At 45.0% G+C, this 22,345-nt stretch overlaps 1 protein-coding gene across 2 annotated transcripts in view; it reads left to right on the forward strand.

Moving 5' to 3' along the window:
- The window catches only part of CNOT10 (CCR4-NOT transcription complex subunit 10), a 57,660-nt gene extending 40,556 nt beyond the window's left edge, over positions 1–17,104 (forward strand). For both annotated transcript variants that reach the window (XM_065935232.1, XM_065935231.1), the window contains exons 14-19: positions 8,892–9,005; positions 12,717–12,847; positions 13,784–13,819; positions 14,016–14,143; positions 15,620–15,695; positions 16,634–17,104. In XM_065935232.1, coding sequence (XP_065791304.1) covers positions 8,892–9,005; positions 12,717–12,847; positions 13,784–13,819; positions 14,016–14,143; positions 15,620–15,695; positions 16,634–16,785 — 637 coding nt within the window. In that variant the 3' untranslated portion in view covers positions 16,786–17,104. The remainder of the gene's footprint in view (positions 1–8,891; positions 9,006–12,716; positions 12,848–13,783; positions 13,820–14,015; positions 14,144–15,619; positions 15,696–16,633) is intronic.
- The last annotated feature ends 5,241 nt before the right edge of the window (positions 17,105–22,345 follow it).

Genomic DNA, 22,345 nt, shown 5'->3' on the forward strand with positions numbered 1-22,345 from the left:
GAGGGAAATGAAAATTTGTCCACGTGAAAATTTTAAAGCAGCTTTACTTTTGATAGACAAAAAGTAGAAATAGCCTCGGCATGTATCAGTGGGAGATTGGCTTAACTAAATTGCTGGCTAGGAATTCCCTAGTGGTCCGGTGGCTGGGACTCCAAGCTTCCATTGCAAGGGGCAAGTGTTTGATCCCTGCTCGGGGAGCTAAGATCCCACATGCCACTCAGTGCAACCAAAAATTTTTTTAACAGAAGTAGAGACTTCCCTGGTGGTGCAGTGGCTGAGACTCCACGCTCCCAGCGCAAGGGGCCCAAGTTTGATCCCCTGGTCAGGGAACTAGGTCCTGTATGCCAAAACTAAAGGTCCCACATGCCCCAGGTAAGATCGAGTGAGGCCAAATTGAATTTTTTTTTTTTTAAGAAATAAATAGATTACAGGCCACTCTGTATGTTGGAATACTACTCAGCTGTAAAAAGGAACAAGCTACTGATACTAGTCAACATGATGTAAATCTCAAAACATTTTGTTTCTTTTACTCAGTGTAAGGTACACGTACTGTATGATTTTATTTATACCATTTGTACAATAGGCAGAAGCTATACTAATTTACGTTCATAGAAGTCAGAACAGTGTTTAGGGAATTGACTGGAAGGAATCTATCTTTCTGGGGTGAAAGAAATATTCTGTATCTTAATTGGACTGGTGGTTACATGTATATGTTCAAACTTAGCAAGCTGTACATTTAAGATTATATATTTTAAGATGATATAAAAATCATACCTAACTTAAAATGTTTTAAGAAATTTTGAAAATTTTCAAAGTTCATATAACTCTAAATATATTCTTTGGGGGAATACAATTAGCCATTAATGATTCATAAATGGTCAGTTTCTCTGACATATCACTCATGGGGTGACATGTGGATAATGGCGTTTTAACAGCAACAAAAAACTCTCCTTGTATTTTACATGTATTCCTTAGACCCTAAAGCCTCAGTATCTAAAATCACAATCACTCATCACCGGGCCCTGAGCACATGGGACATGGCTCGTGAAAGGTATACAGTTCAGATGTATGATACACACCAATTTCACAACTTCTAAAACTGTAATATATGTCAGTAATGTTTTGTATTGATTATGTTGAAATGACAGTTTAGATATATTGGGTTAATTTTAAAATAATGAAATTAATTCCACCTGTTTTTTTTTTTTTTTAATGTGTCTATAGAAAATATAAAATAACACTCATGACCCCGATTACATTTCTCTTGGACAGTGCTGCCTCCAAGGTTCTAGAGCCACTTGAAGTATTTGTATTTTTTGATACCTGGTTTTTACCAGTGTTGATACTGTTCCTATGCCAGTTTTCTCACACATGCCACAAAATTTAGCTGAGTGCTTCATCAGAAAAATTTATCTTTAAAAGGCCTAACTCCCAAATGACTCTTACAGTGCAAAAACATGTACAGGGTTGATATTTTGGCCATATGCTTTGATTTAAATACTAATGTTACCACGTGCATTTGGGAAATAATGATTTTCTTACACACTGTACGGTATACCCGATATATTATAAGGGTTGACTTTTTACAGTATACAACCTAATATATTATAAAGGTTGACTTTTTTAAAGTCAAACATTTTTTTGACTATCACTGATAAATTGGCTGAGCAGTAAAGAATCTGCCTGCAGCGCAGGAGTCAAGGGTTCGATCCCTGGGTCAGGAAGATCCCCTGGAGAAGGAAATGGCAACCCACTCCACTGTTCTTGCCTGGAGAATCCCGTGGATGGGGGAGCCTGGGAGGCTACAGTCCATGGGGTTGCAAAGAGTCGGACAGGACTTAGCAACTAAACAACAAAATAACTGATAACATATTTTTAAAACAGCTGTATTGAGATATGATCCACATACCATACAATTCACCTATTTAAAGTGTACCTCCCGTGATTGTTGGTTTATTCACAGCATTGTGCAGTCATCACCACAGTCAATTTCAGAACCCCGCACCCTTTGGTTGTAACCCCTTTCTCTTCAGTCCACTCCCCAGCCTTCTGTCTCTGTAGATTACCTGTTTTGCACTTTCCCGTGAATGGGATTATGTAATATGCGGGTTTTATGACTGGCTGCTTTCACTTACAATAATGTTTTCAAGGTTCATTCAAGTTGTTGCCTGTATCAGTATTTCATTCGTTTTTATTTCTGAATGATATTCCGTTGTATGGATATACCACATTTTGCTTATTCATTCATTTTGGGTTGTTTCCATCTTTAAGCTACTAGGAATAACGCTGCTCTAAACATGCATGTCCAAGTCTCTGTGCAGACATGTTTTTATTTTTCTACCTAGAAGGGGGATTGCTGGGTCCCATGGTAACTATCTTAATTGTTTAAGGAATAACCAGACTGTTCTGTAAAGTGGCTGCCCCGCTTTTACTGTCCCACCAGCCATGTATGAGAGTGGCAATTTCTTCACATCCTCACCAGCACTTGTTCATCTTTTTTATTATATGGATACATTGTCGTGGGTGTAAAGTGGTATCTCACTGTGGCTTTGATTTGCATTTCCCTGAAACCTAGTGATGTTGACCATCTTTTCATGTGCTTATTGGACATCTGTATCTTTTTCTTTAGAGACATGTTTATTGAAATCCTTTGTCTATTTTTTAGAGGGGTTAGTTGTCTTTTTTATTATTGAGTTGTAAGAGTTACTTATATATTCTAGGTCCAGGGTCCTTATAAGATATATGACTTGTAAATATTTTCTCCTATTCTGTCTGTTGTCTTTTCAGGTTTTTTGCAGGTGTTTTTGAATCGCAAATATTTTTCATTTTGATAAAGTTCAATTTATGTTTTATTCTTTTTTTTTATATTCTTTTATTGACCGTACTTCTCGTGTCATATCGAAGAATCCTCTGCCAAATCCAAGGTCATGAGATTTACCCCTATGTTTCATCTAAGAGTTAAATAATTTTATTCAACACTTACATGTAGGTCTTTGATCCATTTTGAGTTAATTTTTGTATATGATAAGAGGTAAGGGCTCAACATATTAATCCTTTTGCATCGAAGTATCTTATTAATGGGTTTCCCTGGTAGCTCAGACAGTAAAGAATCCACCTGCAGTGTGGAGACCTGGGTTTGATCCCTGGGTTGGGAAGAACCTTTGGAGGAGAGCTTGGCAACCCACTCCAGGACTCTTGCCTGGAGAATGGACAGAGGAGCCTGGCGGCTGCGGTCCACTGGGTCGCAAGGAGTCGGACACGACTGAGCGGCTAAGCACGTCTTATTAATAGTAAAGAAAGAAGTCCACGGGGTTAGTCACATTAACATTTTACTGTTGCGTGCTATTTTAATAACTGTCAGGGGTATGTACAAAGTATTATATGTTGCATATCACAGGACATTTTTGTTATTCGTTCTGCCATTGTGATACTAGTGAACTTTTGATTTCTAAAGATAAATTACAGGCTTCTCTAGAACCTGGAAAAGAGTATAACAGAACTGGAAAAGATCAAGAAATAGTGTTGGGGCAAATATGGGAAATGTTTGTATGAGAAAATCGGAGCAAAGAAAATAAAAACGAAATTTCAATTTGTCTTTTTTTTTTTTGCTGACACAGTTAATTTCAATCTTTTTTTTTTTTAGTTAAGAGGCTCAAAATGGATAAAAGAAAATGTTCAGACCAAATTTAACTCGGCCCAGTTATTCCACAAGTATAAATTATGGAACCTTAATTAGTTCTTATAGACTTCTGATGTGACACCCAGTGAATTATTTCCCATTCAGTTAAAAGGGACCTCCCATGGCCCAGTGTTTATAAAAGAAGATGAGCCAAACAAATGGTGGATAACATAAATATCACAGGCAGTTTTAGTGTACTTAAGGAATCCTATTTCTTTTGGTCTTAGCCAAGTACTTCTATTGTAGTGGGAGAGACATACCTAAAACAAGATCGTGGCTAATAATCTCCTGACTCTCATTTTGCTCTTGTTAGGGACTCAGCCCCGATTCAGTCTTTTAACTGGGTCTGATCCTACTGAAACGTGTTCATCTAGTAAACCCCTCCAAGAAAGGGAGCCTGCCTGTGGGACCCATCCTTCATCTTATCGTCAGCTTGTCTTCACATAGCACGATTCACATCTGAGTCCCAGGACCCCGTTTAGATGAATGGTGATCAGATTCATCACAAGCCCGGGTTGGGATAACTCTTCAGTGGTCTCTGGAGAAACCCCACAGGGCTCCCGCTGCCTTCAGACAAATCGTTTAACCCGTTTGGGCCTCTCTTTCCTCTTCTGTCAAGTTGGACTGAGTGATTTTACAGTCCTGCCCACGCATGAGATGCTGTGTCTGTGACGGTTGCATTTTATTTGCTTCCTGGGGTGGGACTGGATTCCCTGAGATGCTAGATTTGGTTGAAAAGGAAAACTTCCTCAGGTTTTTTGAGCTGGCCTTCTCTTGGTATTGGATTTGGGGTGTGTTTATCAGTAAGGCTCTTAGTAACAGAACAGTTGCTAGAAAGCGAAATGTTTACAGAAAAGACATGAAGCTTCAAATTTTAAGAACTGGAGTTGACACATTTAACATTTTCTAGATTTTTGTAGGTAAATGGAAACAGTTTGAAATGTACATTTAAAAAAATTGTAAATCCAGTACCATATTCAATTTGTTAGAAGAAATTCTTTATAGGATGTTTTGAGCCAGTTTTTCAAATAACGTGTGTTATGAGGTCACTTTGTGAATTTATTTGCCTTTGATAAATGGTGACTGACTGTACTTACCCCCAGTGTAGCCTCTTTGGAGGTAGGTTGAGCTGTTTGCCAACAAAGGTCCGTTTAGTCAAAGCTATGGTTTTTCTAGTAGTCCTGGATGGATGTGAGAGTTGGACTGTAAAGAAAGCTGAGTGCCAAAGAATTGATGCTTTTCAACTATGGTGTTGGAGAAGACTCTTGAGAGTCCCTTGGACAGCAAGGAGATCCAGCCAGTCCATCCTGAAGGAAATCAGTCTTGAATATTCATTGGAAGGACTGATGTTGAAGCTGAAACTCCAATCCTTTGGCCACCTGATGTGAAGAACTGACTCATTGGAAAAGACCCTGATGCTGGGAAAGATTGAAGGCAGGAGGAGAAGGGGATGGCAGAGGATGAGATGGTTGGGTGGCATCACCGACTCCAAGGACATGAGTTTGAGCAAGCTCCGGGAGTTGGTGATGGACAGGGAGGCGTGCTGCAGTCCATGGGGTCGCAAAGAGTTGGACACGACTGAGGGACTGAACTGACTTTGCTGTTTCAGGCACTTGGTTTAGATTCATTTTACCCGCAGACTACATGGCTTGACATATTTTAATGCTCAGTCTTAAATGGCTTGTTGCTGTAGTTTGGTCCTTTAAGGAAAAGATTTTCCCCGTTTGTCTCCTTTCTTTGTTCTTCTTTTTTGTTCTGTTCTTTACCAAGGGTTGGCATTCTGTGGCTCTAGAGCCAGCTCCTCCAGCTTGTGGAGGAGCGGGCAGGGTCGTGTGGGATTCCCCCACGGTGGAGGGGTGCGCGGCAGGGCGGGGGAAGCCAGCGTGTCCCTTCCCCTGAGGTATAGTTCTTCCGGTCTGATGACCTGTCAGATCCACTGAGCTGTTGGTCAAGCAGATCGGACAGTGACTCGAGGAAGTGGTGGAGCAGGGTGGGGCGGGGGGAGGGGGGTGATGTCAGTATTTTAAGTTGCAGCTATCAGAAGTGAAGTGATTTCTCCAGAGCCAAGCGTCTTTCTGGTGTGATCAGTTTGCAGGAATTACGCAGCGTGGAGTGTTGTCTCCCAAGAGGAAATGGAGGGTGAGCAAGAGGGTGGTAAGAGATGCCTTAGGGTGGATGGGAAGGCACTCAGAGAAGAGGAGTATGAATGTTAGTTTTAGTTTCATGCGAGGAAACGTACTTTAATGTGATGACTCTTGAGCAGAGAGTTTTGCATTCACGTATTCAAGTATTTTTTAATAGGGAAATTGCTTTAACAGTAGAATCTTTCACCATGTTCCAATTTGACACGGTGTCTCATGGGGAAAAAGGTAAAAACTGAGGAAAACCAGTTTTTACCTCGTACATCATTATAGTTTGGGAAGCAGAATCCTGCTGCAAGTCTTACATGACTGATTTCTGGACCCAAAGTGGGCTTGACAGTGGGCTGGAGCAGTAATAGCCCCCCTACTGTCAGGAGAGGCCAGGGCAGGCTTTTCCCAGCACGCCTGCCCGAGGCGAGGCCTGTCCTAGACTCTGGCCCTGGAGCCTGTGTCTGGGAGCCGGAGAGGAGTCGGCTTCATCAGCAAGGTGGCCTGCCACCTGGGCGTGTGGGCGTCTGGGGGCCTGGAGAAGTAGGTGGACGATGTTGAAAGCTGTGACTCTTAACAGTGATGGCCTGTTAAACACCTACGCAGACACTGAGAAATTGCTCCAGCCTTTGTGTAGAAAACAAAAGAGGAAAGCTTCTTCTGCTTTTAAGGAGCTTATGGTTTGCCCTGGCCTTTGGCAGGAGTCACAGATGGAAACGGATATTCAGTTGTGTGACTGTCGTTCAAGTAGCTGTGAGTTGCTGATGGCCGAGGGCCTCTCGAGACCTAGGCCTTTATTTTATTTTATTATTTATTTATTCTTGCCTGCACTGGGTCTTCATTGCTGCACACGCACTTTCTCTAGCTGTGGCGAGCAGGGGCTATGCTCTAGTTGTGGTGGGAGGACTTCTCTTGTTGCAGAGCACTGGCCCCAGGGTACGCAAGCTTCAGTCGTTGTGGCACGTGGGCTTAGTTGCCCCACGGCATGTGGGATCTTCCCAGGCCAGGGATCGAACCAGTGTCCCCTGCATTGCAAGACAGATTTTTAACCACTAGACCACCAGGGAAGCCCAAGATCCAGGCCTTTAAAAGTGATTCTTTTTCTTCGTAAGCAGTGCATATCTGACTGATGAATGAATGCTTATTGCCATTCAAAAATAAGACTATAAATAAACCAAAAGAGGAAATTAAGTCACCCTAATCTCACCACACAGAGCTAACCACTGAAGTGCTCCTGAAAATAGGAGATAACTAGCCAGTACCTCCCTCCTTTGGGCCCTGGAGTCTTCCATCACAGAGGACTCCCCCTGGGGGTCAGTGCCACGGGATGGCCTTGTTAGTGAAGACAGCTGTTGGACACATGATGATGACTGTAGGCTTGTCAGGAAAATCCCTTTGGTAATGACACAACTTGCTGCTTTTAAGTTACTCTCTTCTATGAACAGGGTTTAGATTTTAAACTATGTGCTCCGTAACAAAATGTACACTTGTAACGTTTCAATTAAATTCTGTTTTCTTCCTGTTTAAAAAGGCGGATTATGGGACTTCCCTGGCGGTCCAGTTGTTAAGGCTCCACGTTCCCAGTGCAGGGACCGCAGGTTCTATCCCTGGTCGGGGAACTAAGATCCCTCGTGCCACACAACGCAGCCAAAAAGTAAAAAGAGCAATAATAAATGATAAAAAGATAGGTTGCATGTGTGTGCATAGTTATGTATGCACTAGAAAAATCATAATATAATCTATTCTTTATACTTTATTTTTAGGGCAGTCTTATAAACTGACAAAGAAGCTGCGTGATAGTGTGGGAAGACCCATGAATGGGGAGTCCATGGTGTTGATTCTTCGTCCTGACCCTAGTCACATGCTCCAAGCTGGAGAATATATTTAGTCACTCTGGATCTGAGTTTCCACTTTGTCATGAAACAAGGACCCACACTAGGCAGTCTTCTCGCCCTTATCGTCACAGCCTCAGGCCATAAATCTTTCCTCATGCCAGTCTACTATACTGCATTGTTAGGGGTTGAGGGGCTGCTTTTCTTTTAGTGGACAATTTTCTAAGGTTCCAGTAACCAGGAGTGAGGCAGTGAGGAGGAACCAGGCTGCTTCTGAATTTGTCCGCCTGTGGTTTTACCAGAGGGGCATTTCTAGTCAGAGAATTTCAGAGTATTAGAAAACCGTGTTGCTAGGATGGCCACATTCTTCCCAGACTGAAATTACACCCGGAGTGCACTTCATGATATACATATGTATTGTAATTTGTAAACATAACTCAGAACCCCGTATCTAATGTCAGGTCATTTGTGGTTGGCCATTCAGACCTCATTTCTATTTGACAAGGGTTTATTTTAAGATTGCTTTGTGGAGCGGTTGTTTAACATTCAAATGATCTATTAGTGTCAAGTCTTTAGCTAGACTCCTTTTAAATGAGCTGCCCGTTAAGTAGAAAACCAAACAGAAGTTTACGTTTCCAGCCCAACCTAGCAAAATCAGTGTAACTTACATTTTTTATCTTCACATTTATTCATCCTTTTTTTTTTTGTCTTGAATATTCATTTAGGATAATAGTACCTATGTGAATGAAATTCTTTTAGTTATTGTTGATACTGTGGCTTAGCAAAAGCTGTAGACTTCTTAATAGTTTCAGAGAAGAACGCTTTACAGTAAGCTTAGCTTACTGTAAAAAATGGATTTTTTGGTAAGTTAATTGTTTCTTAGCAGAGTCGCAAATGTGCTTCCATAGCTTTATTTCTAGGATGTTAAAAGAAATGTTCTATGGGAGTAAGTTCCCACGAGGCAATTAACATTTTTTTTTACAGGCTACGTATATATTGTTAACTCCAGTGCATTATTTTGTGGGAGATGGGATGGAAGCCAAAGATAATTTAGGTCAACAGCTAAACTGAGCCTCGGGTGGTGGTTTGTACATTGTTCTAATTCTTAGCATTAGCACCGTGGCTTCCGCTCTCCTTACCTGGCGTCCAGGTTGCCACAGTTGGCAATTGGGCCGTCCTTTCCCGTGTAGCAGACATCACCCTCGCCACCTGTGACTCGGGGCTCCTCGGCCCGCGCCTTTTGTCTTCCAGATGCTCCATACTTGCCTGCAGTGCCTACGTGGCTCTGGCTTTGGGTGATAACCTTATGGCTCTGAATCACGCAGATAAACTTCTTCAGCAGCCCAAGCTGTCAGGATCTCTGAAGTAAGTGTGACTCACCCTGTGTGTTTGTTTTGTTTGGAGGGTTCCTGTGAGTCTGTGGTGCATATTGCCTCTCGGACTTCCCCGGTGGAATGTAAATTATCTTAGGGAAAGAAAAAATGTTTCTTAATTTGCTAATTTTTTGTGTTTGGTAGTGAAACTTTTTTTTCACTTGTTGCACCGCGAGGGTTATTGGAAACGGCATTTGCCATACTGTGCATGAGGAAGCAGAAACTCTGGACCCTATTTTCTGGGTCTGAGGGGGCACATTATCACATACTAGCTCCCAAAACAAGCTGAGTCCTCAGTGAAAAGACCCACATGAAAAGGAGTTTGGTCAACAGGATAAATCTGCTTTGAATTTAAAATATTTTCCCAAACAGCTGCACCATCTCCAGAGAACATGAGTCTTATTTAAACTCTTCAGATGCCTCTTCAGTATTAATGTCATTGTCACTCTAAAATTTTCTAAAGCACATCATCTTTTCTTTTATGAAAATTGAGTAACATGCAGCATTCTTTGAATCTTTGTATGATGCTGATGCTGGAAATTTTATCCAAGACCACGGGTACTCTGCATAACATCAGGACAGTTGTTTTTACACCCTTCCTTTATGTACATAGTTACAATTTCCAAAATACCTTCTTTTCCCTTGCAGTGGCCTTTGTTTATAACATGCAACACTTAGAACTGGGAGGTCATAGCCTGAGGAACAGTTCTGTAAATGTTTATTTTTGCCTTTTATAAAGGTATTACTTTATACAAGCATCTAAAGTTAACATCGAGTGGGACTTCCCTGGCGGTCGAGTGGTTAACACCCCATGCTTCCATGACAGTGGGCACAGATTCGATCCCTGGTCAGGGAACTAAGATTCTATAGGCTGCACAGCGAGGCCCCCCCCCCCCAAAAAAAGAGCATCCAGGAACATAGAGACTGTCACTATTCAAGTATGAGAGCTCCCGCTCTCCTGTGAGAAAATCTCGTCGCCTCTCCAGGTCTGGAGGGTCCTGGGCTGGAGGTCAAGGCAGGCGGGTTGCCTCTAAGGCACCCTCCTGTGGCCCAGCGCTGAGAAGTACCAGCGAGGAGCCTTGGCCTGTGCCTGCCAGACTCCCGCTGCTCAGACCGTGCTGTGCCTGGCCGTCGGTAGAGCAGAGTTTTGTGTGTGTGTTTCTTTCTAACAGAAATGAAACACAAATCCTCGCTGCTTTTTTTTTTTTTTTAATTCTCTGACTGACATGGTCATCACTGTTGTCAAATAAACCTAATTAGATTCTTTCCTTGGCATTTGTGGGAGGGTTTTCAACCTCTTTTATCAGCTTCTTTCCTCTGAACATCAAAGCAACAACATTCTTGGGTTTTATGATTTCTTGAGGGATTGGCCAAGCCATGTCTGATCATTTCATCTGTAATTCTCTTTAACCATTCTGTCCTCATCTTTGGTTCCTAATCACTAGCCAGAACCCCCATCTCTGCAGTGAGGATAAGCCTTTCTGCCTTAGACAGCCCAGGTACCACAGCCACTTTACCCTCATGTATTCGTCCGAAGCTCTGGGCTTTGAGTGTCATGAAGGCATTTAATTGTTTTGTTTTGTTTTTTTTAAAGTAAATTCACAGAATTTGAAGTGGTTTGAAGTGGTTCTCTAAATTTGTATGTTTATGGGTGGGAGGAGGGTATTTTTATGTTTTTATTTTTTTGGCCTTGCCAGGGCGTGTGGGTTCTCAGTTCTCTGACCGGGAGTCGAATCTGCACCTCCTGCTTGGAAGCATGGAGTCCTAACCACTGAACCACCAGGAAAGTCTAATGTGTCTCTGTTTTGTAACGATTATTGGCTTATGGATTCTGGCTTAATGCAATTTTTAAAATATCTTATTTCAAAGTATAATTAAAGTTACTGATTTTTTTAAGTTGTCATTCTTGTTAGGGTATCTGGTGGGGAAGCAAAATAGAAGAGCATTACATATAAAATAGATTAGTAAGAACCTAATTTGTAGCACAAGGAACTCCATGCTCTGTGCTGACCTACGCGAGAATAGAATCTAACAAACAGTGGATATATGTAAATGTATAACTGACATACTTTGCTGTAAGCAGGAACTAACACAACGTTGGAAATCAACTCTACTCCACTGAAAATTAAAGAAGTGGGGGCATTACAGCTCCTGCTAGTTAGAAGAAAGAAATTGTTTAATAAAGAGACAGCTCTTAAGAAAAAAAGAGAGAGAGATGAGATGGCTCTTGGGAATTCCCTGATGGTCCAGTGGTTAGGACTCGGTGCCTTCACTGCTGAGGGCCTAGATGTGATGCCCAGTCAGGGGATGGAATTCCACAGGCCATGCAGCAGAGGCAAAGAAGAAAAGAAAGAGAAATGCTCTTGAGTGTGCGTAAATCCCAGAAAATGGTCAAATTGGAAAGAGTCTAAGGTTTGAGGACTCAAGGTCCATGTGGACAGACTCATTTGGGACAGGCTGGCTAAAGGAGTTGGGAACTGAACTGGCCTCTCAGAGGAGTTAGGGTTCGGCCCGGCTTTGCAGCCCGGGAGGCAAGGCTGCAGGCAGCGCGGTGGGGTGTCCGCCCAGGTCAGTGACGGCAACAGAGGAACCTTTGGGGGAGTGAGATGTTGACTGAATACAGGAAAGCGGGACCCAACTGTGGAGAGCTCTTAAATCTACAAAAGTTTAGTTTAGTTTTGTTCTCAAGTAGAAAGAGTCATTAGGATTTTGAGCAAAGGTGTATTGTGTCTAAGGCTGTTTTAATTTTGAAAAATCAATCAGATGATCTTGGGGAAAATGGCTCAAAGCAAGACCCTGGAAGAATCAGATCCAGCTGACAGCAGCTGGACCCAGAAGAGAGGATGTGAAGGGAAGGAAGAAGTGAAGTTGATCCAGGGACTTCCCTCATGGTCCGGTGGTTAAGAATCTGCCTGCCAGTCCGGGGGACACAGGTTCTATCCCTGGTCGGCAACGATCCCACATGCTGCGGGGCAGCTGAGCCTGAAGCCCATGTCCTGCAACCACTGAAGGCCGCGTGCACCGCGAGCCTGTGCTCTGCAACAGGAAAGGCCATGAGTGAGACGCTCATGCCCCGCAGCTAGAGTAGCCCCGCTCGCCTCAGCCAGAGAGAGCCCGCATGCAGCCCCGAAGACAGACCCAGTGCAGCCAAAGTTATAAATAAATTTAAAGGGGTAAAATGCCACATTGATCCAACCCAAATCTAGTCTGGTGCCCTTCGTGCCTTCTGACTGATCTGGCAGCACAGGCTGGAGAACCCTAACTCTGATCCTCCACTCCCAGGGCACATATCCTAGGATCTGCCACTTCCTTTAGAACTTCATCACTCCCGTTTGGTATTTTCTGTATAAATAGAAGAGCATACATTTGTCAACTATATTTTAAATTTTTATTGAAATACAGTTGATTTACTGCCCACTTTATTTTTTTTTCCAATTATTTTTATTAGTTGGAGGCTAATTTCTTTACAATATTGTAGTGGTTTTTGCCATACTGCCCACTTTAAACTGCTGTCTTGATATGTCATTTATTCCTTCTTAGCGAACATAAAAATTATTGTGTATTTTAAGATATTTTTAAAGAGAAAAATTTAAGTGATTCTTAACATATTTGAAATTTTTACATATACTCCAGATTATTTTATGCATTGGGTATTTTTGTGATAACCTACATTTCAATTTGGAACCCGTTTATTTCATTTCAGGTTCCTGGGTCATTTATATGCTGCAGAAGCCCTCATCTCTCTGGACAGAATCTCTGATGCTATTACTCACTTGAACCCGGAGAATGTCACTGATGTCTCCTTAGGGATCTCTTCAAACGAGCAGGACCAAGGTTAAGGAAGACATGTTTGATCAGAACTCTTCACCATTTCCACTGCCTTTCCGTTGTAACTCAGGATGTATAGAAATTTAAGGGCACGGTTGTGAAGGGACGGGAGTTTTAGGTCGGCAGTCTATAGTTTCGGCTGTACTTACTATGTACTAATTGCTAAATTCTAACTTTTGAAACGCTGATAGTGTTAGAGCAATTTGTTTTTTTGTTTGTTTTTTAATATTTATTTTTTTGGTTGTTTGGAGCCTTAGTTGCAGCATACAAACTCACTTGCAGCATGTAGGATCTAGTTCTCTGGGGATTGTACCTGGGCCCGCTCCTTTGGGAGCGTGGACTCTTAACCACTGGACCACTGAGGAAGTCCAGAACAATTTGTTTTGATTCTTACACTGTGTTTTTCTCTGTGGAGGGATTCCACAATCCCGGGGGGGGGGGGGGGGGGGAGTAAAAACACATTCAAAAGTCAGTTTTAAATCATGGTTAAATTTTTGAGGGAGCAAGACTAGAATTTCCTTTATTCGAGGTTATTTCTCAGACTTGTGGTGGTGGTGGGTGGGAGGTGGCATTCTCGTGTCTTTTATTAGAATCTGTGTGCTTAGTCGCTCAGTCATGTCTGACTCTTTGCGACCCCATGGACTGTAGCCTGCCAGACACCTCTGACCATGGTTTTTCCACAAAAGAATATTGGAGTGGGTTGCCATGCCCTCCTCCAGATCATCTTCCCAACCCAGGAATCAAACCCAAGTCTCCCACATTGCAGGCAGATTCTTTACCATCTGAGCCACCAGTGTTATTAGAACCTCCACTACATAAAAAAGGAAATACTGTGATAGATTGCTTTAATATTAGATTTCCATTTCATAAAGAAAATGTAAGTTTTTGGAAAATACACTCTATTTGTCTGGCCCCCTCAGATTTATCTTCGTGTCTTTGTAGGATCAGACAGAGGTGAAAATGAAGCGATGGAATCCTGTAAGTACGACATTTTGTAAAGACTTCAGTAGCCCAGACTGCTTCCCAAAGACTCGCCCTCGAGCCTCCGTGGCCTTCCTCTGTCCGCCCGAGGAGGATAGCCGGGTGTAAATCCTGGGCAGCTTCACGGGCGGTGGAGGGGTTGCTTCCGTGCCCCCGGCCCGGCCTCTTCACGCGGGTCTGCTCTTCTCCCCAGCTGGGAAACGGGCCCCTCAGTGCTACCCCAGTTCCGTCAACTCAGCCCGGACGGTGATGCTGTTCAACCTGGGCAGCGCCTACTGCCTGAGGAGCGAGTATGACAAGGCCCGGAAGTGTCTCCACCAGGTGAGGCTGGGCAGCGGCCGGGCGTCCTATGGAGCAGCAGGCGGGGGACTTGGGGTTGCTGGGCTCTGTCGTCCTGTTTGCGTCCTGACGTCTGTTTGTTAAACGTGGGAATAGGACTCCTCCAGACATACTCTTTTTAAAAATTATTTACCTGGCTGTGCCGGGTCTTAGTTGCAGATGCAGGATCTTTAGTTGCAGCATGTAGGTTCTAGTTCCCTGAGCAGGGATCGAACTCAGGCCCCCTGCACCGGGAGCACGGAGTCTTAGCCACTGGACCACCAAGGAAGGCCCCAGACATATTCTTGCAAGGTACACAACTGATTGTTGTGGCAAATGAACCTAGGCACCTAATGGAGAGTTTTCCTGAAGATTTTAATCATCAGTATTTCCAAAGATTGTTACCCATATCTATATCAGTGCTCAGTCAAATCAGTAATGGTATTCCATATAGTTGAACCCAAGGCAGCTGTAAACCTTGCATACTAAAACAATAACATATCTGAGACATATTTTAAGTGAAAAGAACAAATAAATGCACAACAGTTTTTATGTAATCCTGTGTATGCATAAAGGATCTCTGGGTGAATACGCCAGAAACTGCTAACTTTGGCTCCAGGGGGTGACAGGAGAGGTGCTGTGTAGCTGGCGCACTGAGATGGGAGCCTGTTCCCCGGACACCCATTTGCTTTGTAGTTTTGGATTGCGTGAATCTCTGTCCACTCAGAAAGTTAAATTACAGATACGCCTTTCTAGAAAGAAGCGTTCACAAAGTCAGTACCCAAGAAATTCTGCACACAATAAAAGTTCCTGGCACCGTGTAACTGAACTGGACCTCTGACTTCTCCCACCCAGAGGGGCCGCATCAGCAGGTCTTGGGGGAACCTTTGACTGGGGCTCTTGAGGTCCCCTGCCCGTCTTTGGACCAGTCACAGGCAGGGACCCAACCTGTAGTAGGGGAATAGGTACTGCCATCGGCAGCCGCAGAGGGGTCCCGCAGAACTGGAAAGGGCTCATCCTCAGATGCATATTAATTCAGTACTTTCCTGGCGGTCCAGTGGTTAGGTCCACGCTTCCGCAGTAGGGGGCATGAGTTCAATCCCTGGTTGGGGAACTAAGATCCTACAAGGCGCAAGGCACGGCCAAAACAAAACAAAAAACAAGCATAGGCAAGAGCTGGAAGAATTCCAAGCAGGAGAAGACAAGAGAGAAGGAGCTCTTTCTCCTGTTAAGAACTCATTATGATTTAGGCAAGGGAAGATAAATATGTACTAAAAATTACATGTCTAGTTTAATTGGGAGGGATGAAGACAAAGAACTAGGGCCATCCGAGCAGAACTGTAGTGTCCCAGTGAGCTCGAGTAAGTTTGCTGACTCAACATTGGTAGGTCAACATTCTTTTTCTTTTTTTGGCATTACTCGGAGTTTATATCTTAAGCTACTGGTTTCTCATGGGTCTCTCTTTTGTTTTGAGTGAAGGCGGCCTCAATGATCCATCCCAAAGAGGTGCCCCCTGAAGCCATCCTGTTGGCTGTCTACCTTGAGCTACAGAATGGTGCGTGGTTCTTCTCTTGACTGTAGCCCTGCAGAGAGCCAGAGATTTTTGGTGTCTGCTCTTTCTCTTAGAAACGGAAAAGATGTTACCCATCACATTCTTCTAAACAAGGGAGTTTCTGGTATCTTGCAAATTCTTACTTCTTACAGGTTAAGTGTATATCTTTTTATCTGTGAAAATGCAGAGTAGCATAACTTCTGACAATTATAATTAATCTCTACTAATTAACCTTTCTCTCAGGCATCCAAATGACTCTTAATTGAGAACCTGAGACAGAATGCAGTGGCTTTGGCTTGTACACCTTAGTGTTTAAAACACAGATGTCGTTAATAAGCTTTGCCGTAAGCCAGTTCCTGCTGAGGACTTTTTATTCAAGCCTAAATCCAGGTCATGCCTCTGGGGGCATATATGACCTAGAAGAAAGGCTGTGGGCCCTACATGCGAGATGATGTGACGTAGAAGAGGAGAGCTGAATGGGAGAGATGAGGGGGGACAGAAGCATGAGGGGGTGTTCGTCATACCCCCTTGCTGATCATGGAAATCCTTACAAGCCTCCCCTCTTTTTATTGCTGAAGAAGGTGCATTTTTATTGCTTAAGACGGCACCCAGCAGGCCTCGTCCTCCTGAAAGGCGTGGCAGGGTTAGTGCACAGTCTAGAGCCCTTTTAAGTTCTCAAACTGGGCTCTACCTTAAAATCGAGGCAGAGTGTTTAATGATTCTGTGTCCCCCTCCCCACCCCCCCACTCACATGCTAAATTTCTCAAATCAGAATTTCCCAGGATGGTGCAGGGGGCATTGCGTGATTCTAGCGTATAGCAGCGGTTGCAGACCACTGCTCTTCTCCATCAACTTTTCCTCCCTTTTGAGACTTGATGGGCTTGCTTTGTTAGGTGCTGCTATTGTTACATGCTTTTTTGTAATGGGAAATGTTTTTATAGGTAATACCCAGCTGGCCTTACAGATCATCAAAAGGAATCAGCTGCTCCCTGCAGTGAAAACACTCTCTGAAATGAGAAAGAAGCCAGTGTTCCAGCCTGTCCACCCGATCCAGCCCATCCAAATGCCAGCGTTCACTGTGCAGAGAAAATGATAGTTTGCTCGTGGAAAACTGTTTACCTGAGACCCAGGGGAATATTTACAAGCCTTTTTAGTTGTATCACAGCAAAATGAATAAAAGACAGATGCTGAAGGGTGCTAGTTTTGAAGACACAATTTTGAAACAATTTTAACCCCTGATGATTTTTATTTTATTTTATTTTTTTTAATTTTTTTGGCTGGAAGCTTACATACAGTTGAGGATTCAGAAACTCATTTTCATCTGTTTTCCATATAATCTTTGCTAGATTATTCATTTTACGCCATTATGTGATATATCTGTCAAAGGCAATTAAAACACAGTCTTATCAGAACAGTCTTGTTAAATACATTTTGTCTTTTTTGCAGTGGTTACGGTATGTTGGCATTTGAGATTTCATGTTAAAGTGTTTTTTTTTTTTTTTTATGTTAAAGTTTTAAAAATGGAGAGCACATCGTGAGCAGATGAATAGCCAGTTGAAGTTGTGCAGGGCAGAAGGCGGGAGAGGCTGCCATGTCATAAGCCTAGACTAAAGGGGCCAGAAAATGCATAGTAAGACCCATAAGCCTAGTCAGGTTGGGTTAAGAAGTGATGACTGATAGGAATTAATTATGGCTTAAAAACTACAGATGAAGACAAACCGCATTCAGGGCACTGGTCATGTTCACCCTCCTGTACCCTTAGGCAGAAGCACCAGTTAGGGAGTCTGTTAGCAGGGAGTTCAAGGCTCATCGCTAGTCTCTTTGCAGATGCAAAAACTTAAAAGCTTCTTTCTCATAAGAGACAGGTATGTGTTGCAGGATTGACCTGGCCAGAGTTTGTCGATAGGGTCAATACATTAAACTTAAAAGCAGGAAAAACAAAACACGCTACAGACTGACTTCGGAGAACCCAGGTGACCGCCCCCCAGTCAGTATCAGACTGGGTGGATTCAGGAAAGCTGGCCATTCAGGATCGTCCCTGCTGCCAGCGTCTCTCTAGTTCCCTACTTGGAAGACCAGGTTCACTAGCTGAATATCCATGGTTCCTCCGTTTTCACAAATGGAGAGGGGAGCGTTTAGATAAGCATATGGTTTATCAGAAACTGCATCTGAATTATTCTGTTGCTGAAATCAAACATTTTAGTTAGGGATCTACACGAACTAAGTGTGATATGACCAGACATTACCCACAAGTGACTCAGAGAAGGGGGCGCGGTTTCTCTTCCATTTGAACGTGGGTTGGGCATGCACGGGGGCTCGCCTGCTCTGTTGCCATGTGGCAGTTATTTTCCCTGGCGGCTCCGCAGTAGAGTCTGCCTGCCCGTGCAGGAGACGCAGGTTCGATCTCTGGCTCAGGAAGATTCCCTGGAGAAGAAAATGGCAACCCACTCCGGTATTCTTTCATGGAGAATCCCATGGACAGAGGAGCCTGGCGGGGCTACAGTCCAGAGGGTCGCAAAAGAGTCAGACATGACTTAGCAATAGACAAGTTGTTTTATATACAGAGTGGCTTCCTTCCTGGAGGATGCAGAGAACAGGTGGCCGAGCTCCCTCGGGCCTCTCGAAACCTTTTCCAAATGAGATGGGAGTGGTAGGCTGCACTGGTGTTGGTCCAAGTCTGCAGGAGCTGCTTCCCCGAGTCCCAGATCTGCAGCAGTTCTGTGGGACCCACGTGTGTGCTGCAGATGGTAGCAGCTTTGCCTGTTGCTCTTGAGTCGCTCAGTCGTTTCCAACTCTTTGGGACCCCGTGGACTGCAGCACACCAGGCTTCCCTGTCCTTCACTGTCTCTCTAAGTTTGCTCAAACTCATGTCCATGGAGTCACTGATGCCATCCAACTATCTCATCCTCTGTCGCCCCCTTCTCCTCCTACCCTCTATCTTTCCCAGCATCAGCGTCTTTTGCAATGAGTCAGCTTTTTGCATCAGGTGGCCAAAGGATTAGAGCCTAGCCAGGACATTTTCCAGACAAAGCCCACACGCTTCATAGATCGCCAGCCCACCAGGTCTTGGGTAGCATATGGGTGGTAGAAGGCCTGTAATTGAACTCGAAGGCAATACATCTTTGGAGACATCTCAAGAAATTGAAACTTTTCCCACTTGCTGATTAGTTAGAGGGAAAGCAGGAATAGCTAAGAGGCAATGAGGCCCCATGTTGCTGATAAATAAGAATACCCTTGGCTGTGAGTAGCACAAAGTGGATCCGTGACTTAAATTAAGACAGTTTCTATCCTTGAGAAGGGGATCCATAGGCAGCTGGTGACCTTAGCCTTAGTGCTCAGTGATGCTCTCAGGGACTCAGCTCTGTTTCCCCACACCATCCTCCTTAACATCTGGACTTTTGTCCCCCCGCATCTTATCTACACTGAAGCAAGAAGGTGAAGGCAAGACTTCCCTGGTGGTCTAGTGGTGAAGAATCCTCTTGCCAACGCAGGGAACACAGGTTGGATCCCTGGTCCAGGAAGATTCCATGTGCCGCGGGACAACGAAGCCCATGCTCCACAGCAAAGAGTAGCCCCCACTCACCGCAACTAGAGAGAGCCCACTCGAAGCAGTGAAGACCCAGTGCAGCCAAAAATAAAATTTGAAAAGAAGAAGAGGATAAAGGCAACCCTATCATGATCAGAAACCATTAGGAACAAAGCTTCACCCAGAAACCCTTAGCACACCCCAGCCTCCATCTCCTCTGTAGTTCAAATCATGTATCCATCCTTAGCTGCAGGCGCTGGTACAACCCTGCACATCTTATGAGAAGGTTGGTGAAGGGTTTTCCCAGCTGGAGCACTCTAGATCTGATGCACTATTGTCAAATTCTGACCCCCAGCAGTCCAGCTCTCCCCTCCACAGCCACCTTCAGTAGTTCTGGGCGCAGTAAAGGTAGGCTCTTCACCTCTGTGACTTGTCTTTCTGAGTCCATCAGTCAGGAAGCCTTCTCCCACTCATTTTTTCCCACCACAGTCTGTGAACCACCATCTCTGCTAACGGAGGGGCTTCCCTGGTAGCTCAGCTGGTAAAGAATCTGCCTGCAGAAAACAAAATTCTGTAAAGCAATTATACTTCAATGAAAAAAGAATCCTCCTGCAATGCAGGAGACCCCGGTTCGATTCCTGGGTCGCGAAGATCCCCTGGAGAAGGGATAGGCTACCCGCTCCAGTATTCTTGGGCTTCCCTGGTGGCTCAGCTGGTAAAGAAGCTCCATATTCTGGCCAGGAGAATTCCATGTAGTCCATGGGGTCGCACAGAGTCAGACACGACTGAGCAACTTTCACTTACTGCTAATGGAGGTGATCCTAACTGTGCTGAGAGGTTTTAGATGCCGTGTCCTGGAAGTTCTCCCCTTTATGTCTTGATCATACCTTTCTACTATGGTATATGATGTTCTGCAGTTTAACAGGTGTGGGGGCTCTCAAAGGGTGGTGTCAGAGCTGATGGGGTTGTGAATTCTGAGACAGGCCGCCTCAGCTTTTGTTCAAGCCCCGCCACCCGTTCAGCAGCCCAGTGGGCCAGAATTCACGGCATGGGTCCCTTCACAGACTGCGCAGAGTGGCCCCCAGCAGAGCCAGTGCCTTCAAGGGTCTCTCCTGCCCTACTCATACCCCTACCCCCTTCTCAGAACAGCACTCGTGGTGTTCCCACCATGCAGAACCTCTTATGGGCCAGTCTGCTGGGAGCTCTGCCCCTTACTCAACCCAAGTGCCTTGATCTCTGTTGAGGTTTTTGACCCTCTGCATAATGAAGCTAACTTTTCTCAGGGCCTCCTGTGAAAATTAAAATGAGATGCCCGAATGCAAAGACGTTCACTACAGGTGAGTTCATTTACCTTCCTGTTGACCAAAGGACCTGCTCAGCCCAGTCATCCTCGATGCTGTCTTCATCTCAGCCTCACCTCTCAGGCGCCCATCCAGCCCCGCTCTTGGAAACCACGTGGAGAAAGGTGACCAGTGTCATTGTGAACACTGGAGCCAGACTGCTGGCCTGGCTTCAAATCTCAGCTCTCTCACCGGGACAGACTTGATCTGCAACACAGTATTTTGCCTCTTTGGGCCTCAGTTTTTGTTTGTTTTTTTTTTTTCATCTGTGAAGTGAGGACAATAACAGTACCCCTCTCACAGATTCGGAATGAGGTTTAAAGCCCTGGACATTGTTGTTGCTGGATATGAGCTCCAGATGTTCAAAAGGAAATTCTTCATTTTTTTTTTTTACTGTGTAAGATGAAGGATAATCAAAGCAGAGACTGCTGAGCCACTGGAACTGGGGAGCTGGGTGGTAGAGAGCAAGGGGACCCTCCCGGGTAAATGACTGCCTCCTGCACTCCGGCTGTGTCGTGTCTGGGCCACGAGGGGTGTTCAGTACATACTGGCATCACCCTGTGTTATCCTGTTCTTAACCTGCCTCACCCAGGCCTCCTCCTTTGACAGGAGGTCCCTTCCCCACCCTTTCCTCCTCACCTCACCTGCAGCACAGCTCCGACTCCCCCCAGAGAGGTCTCTGCATGCCAACCACCTCCCCCCCCACCCCCGCTACTGAACTTCTCTTGCAACCAGTGTGTTACATCCAGACTGGAATCTGCTGTCCCCCAGAGTGGTCACCATTTCCCATCCCTAGGACTTGGTTCTGGCCCTTTCACACGGCCCCTTGGCCCCTAACTCCCAGGGAGATACCTGCTCTGTCCCAAGCCTTCATTCATTCCATACATGCTGCCCAGAGGTACTTCTGGGAAGGTAAGCTTTTCAGGGGAACCCCATGGTAACCTGGCAGATTTTCAGTTCTTCATCATCTTTCCCTCCCCTTCCTGGATCCTGAATACTTTGAAAACAGGGCTGTGCCTTATACAGCGTGTGGACTGTTCTGGAGAATAACGTCTGCAGGACAGATTCCGGGTGCCTTCCTTTCTAGGTCGGGCAGTGTCACAGGAACTGCTTCTTTCAAGGTGGGGATGGCTTATTAACATAATCCCAGGGTTTGCGGGGGGCCTCAGCATCCTTGACCCGCTGAGCCTCATCAAGCCAGTTAAATAGTGACCCAGCATGGGTGGGTTACTGGTCAAACTCAGCCGGCCCAGCCTCAAGGAACCAAACCTATGCCTTCACAGAGCAGTTTGCACACTAGGCTTGGCTTCCTCCCTGGGAAGAACCGGGCCGACGTGCCGGCTCCTGGGTGGGAGTGGGAGGGCCCCGGGAGGAGGCAGCGCAGTTCATTAGTCCCCTCATTTGGGGCAAAGGGGATCCGTGTGGTGACAAACAATTGTCCAGGAGGATTTAGGCGGATTTGGCCAAGTGTCCCTGTGGGCCCCAAGCCTCCTCCTAATCCAGTCCACATTTCTGGCTACTTAGGATCACATTAAATGTCAAAGCCGGCGTTTAGGGAAATATCTACATTTCGGATGCATCGCCCTAGTCAAAAGAAAAGCTGGAGCGAACCTTCGAGCATTTGGCGCGAGAGGCGCTCTGTGTGGTCCGGAGTGTGAATGGGGAGAGGGGGGCGGCGCCCTCGCGGCCTCCCCGCCCAGGAATGCGGGCTTTTCACATGTAGAAAATGCTAATGCTTTGTCCCTGCCTCGGCCTCCCGGAGGCGCGGAGGCGCCCGGCCGGATTGT

This window comes from Muntiacus reevesi, chromosome 4 (assembly GCF_963930625.1).
Source record: "Muntiacus reevesi chromosome 4, mMunRee1.1, whole genome shotgun sequence".
Lineage (NCBI taxonomy): Eukaryota > Metazoa > Chordata > Mammalia > Artiodactyla > Cervidae > Muntiacus > Muntiacus reevesi.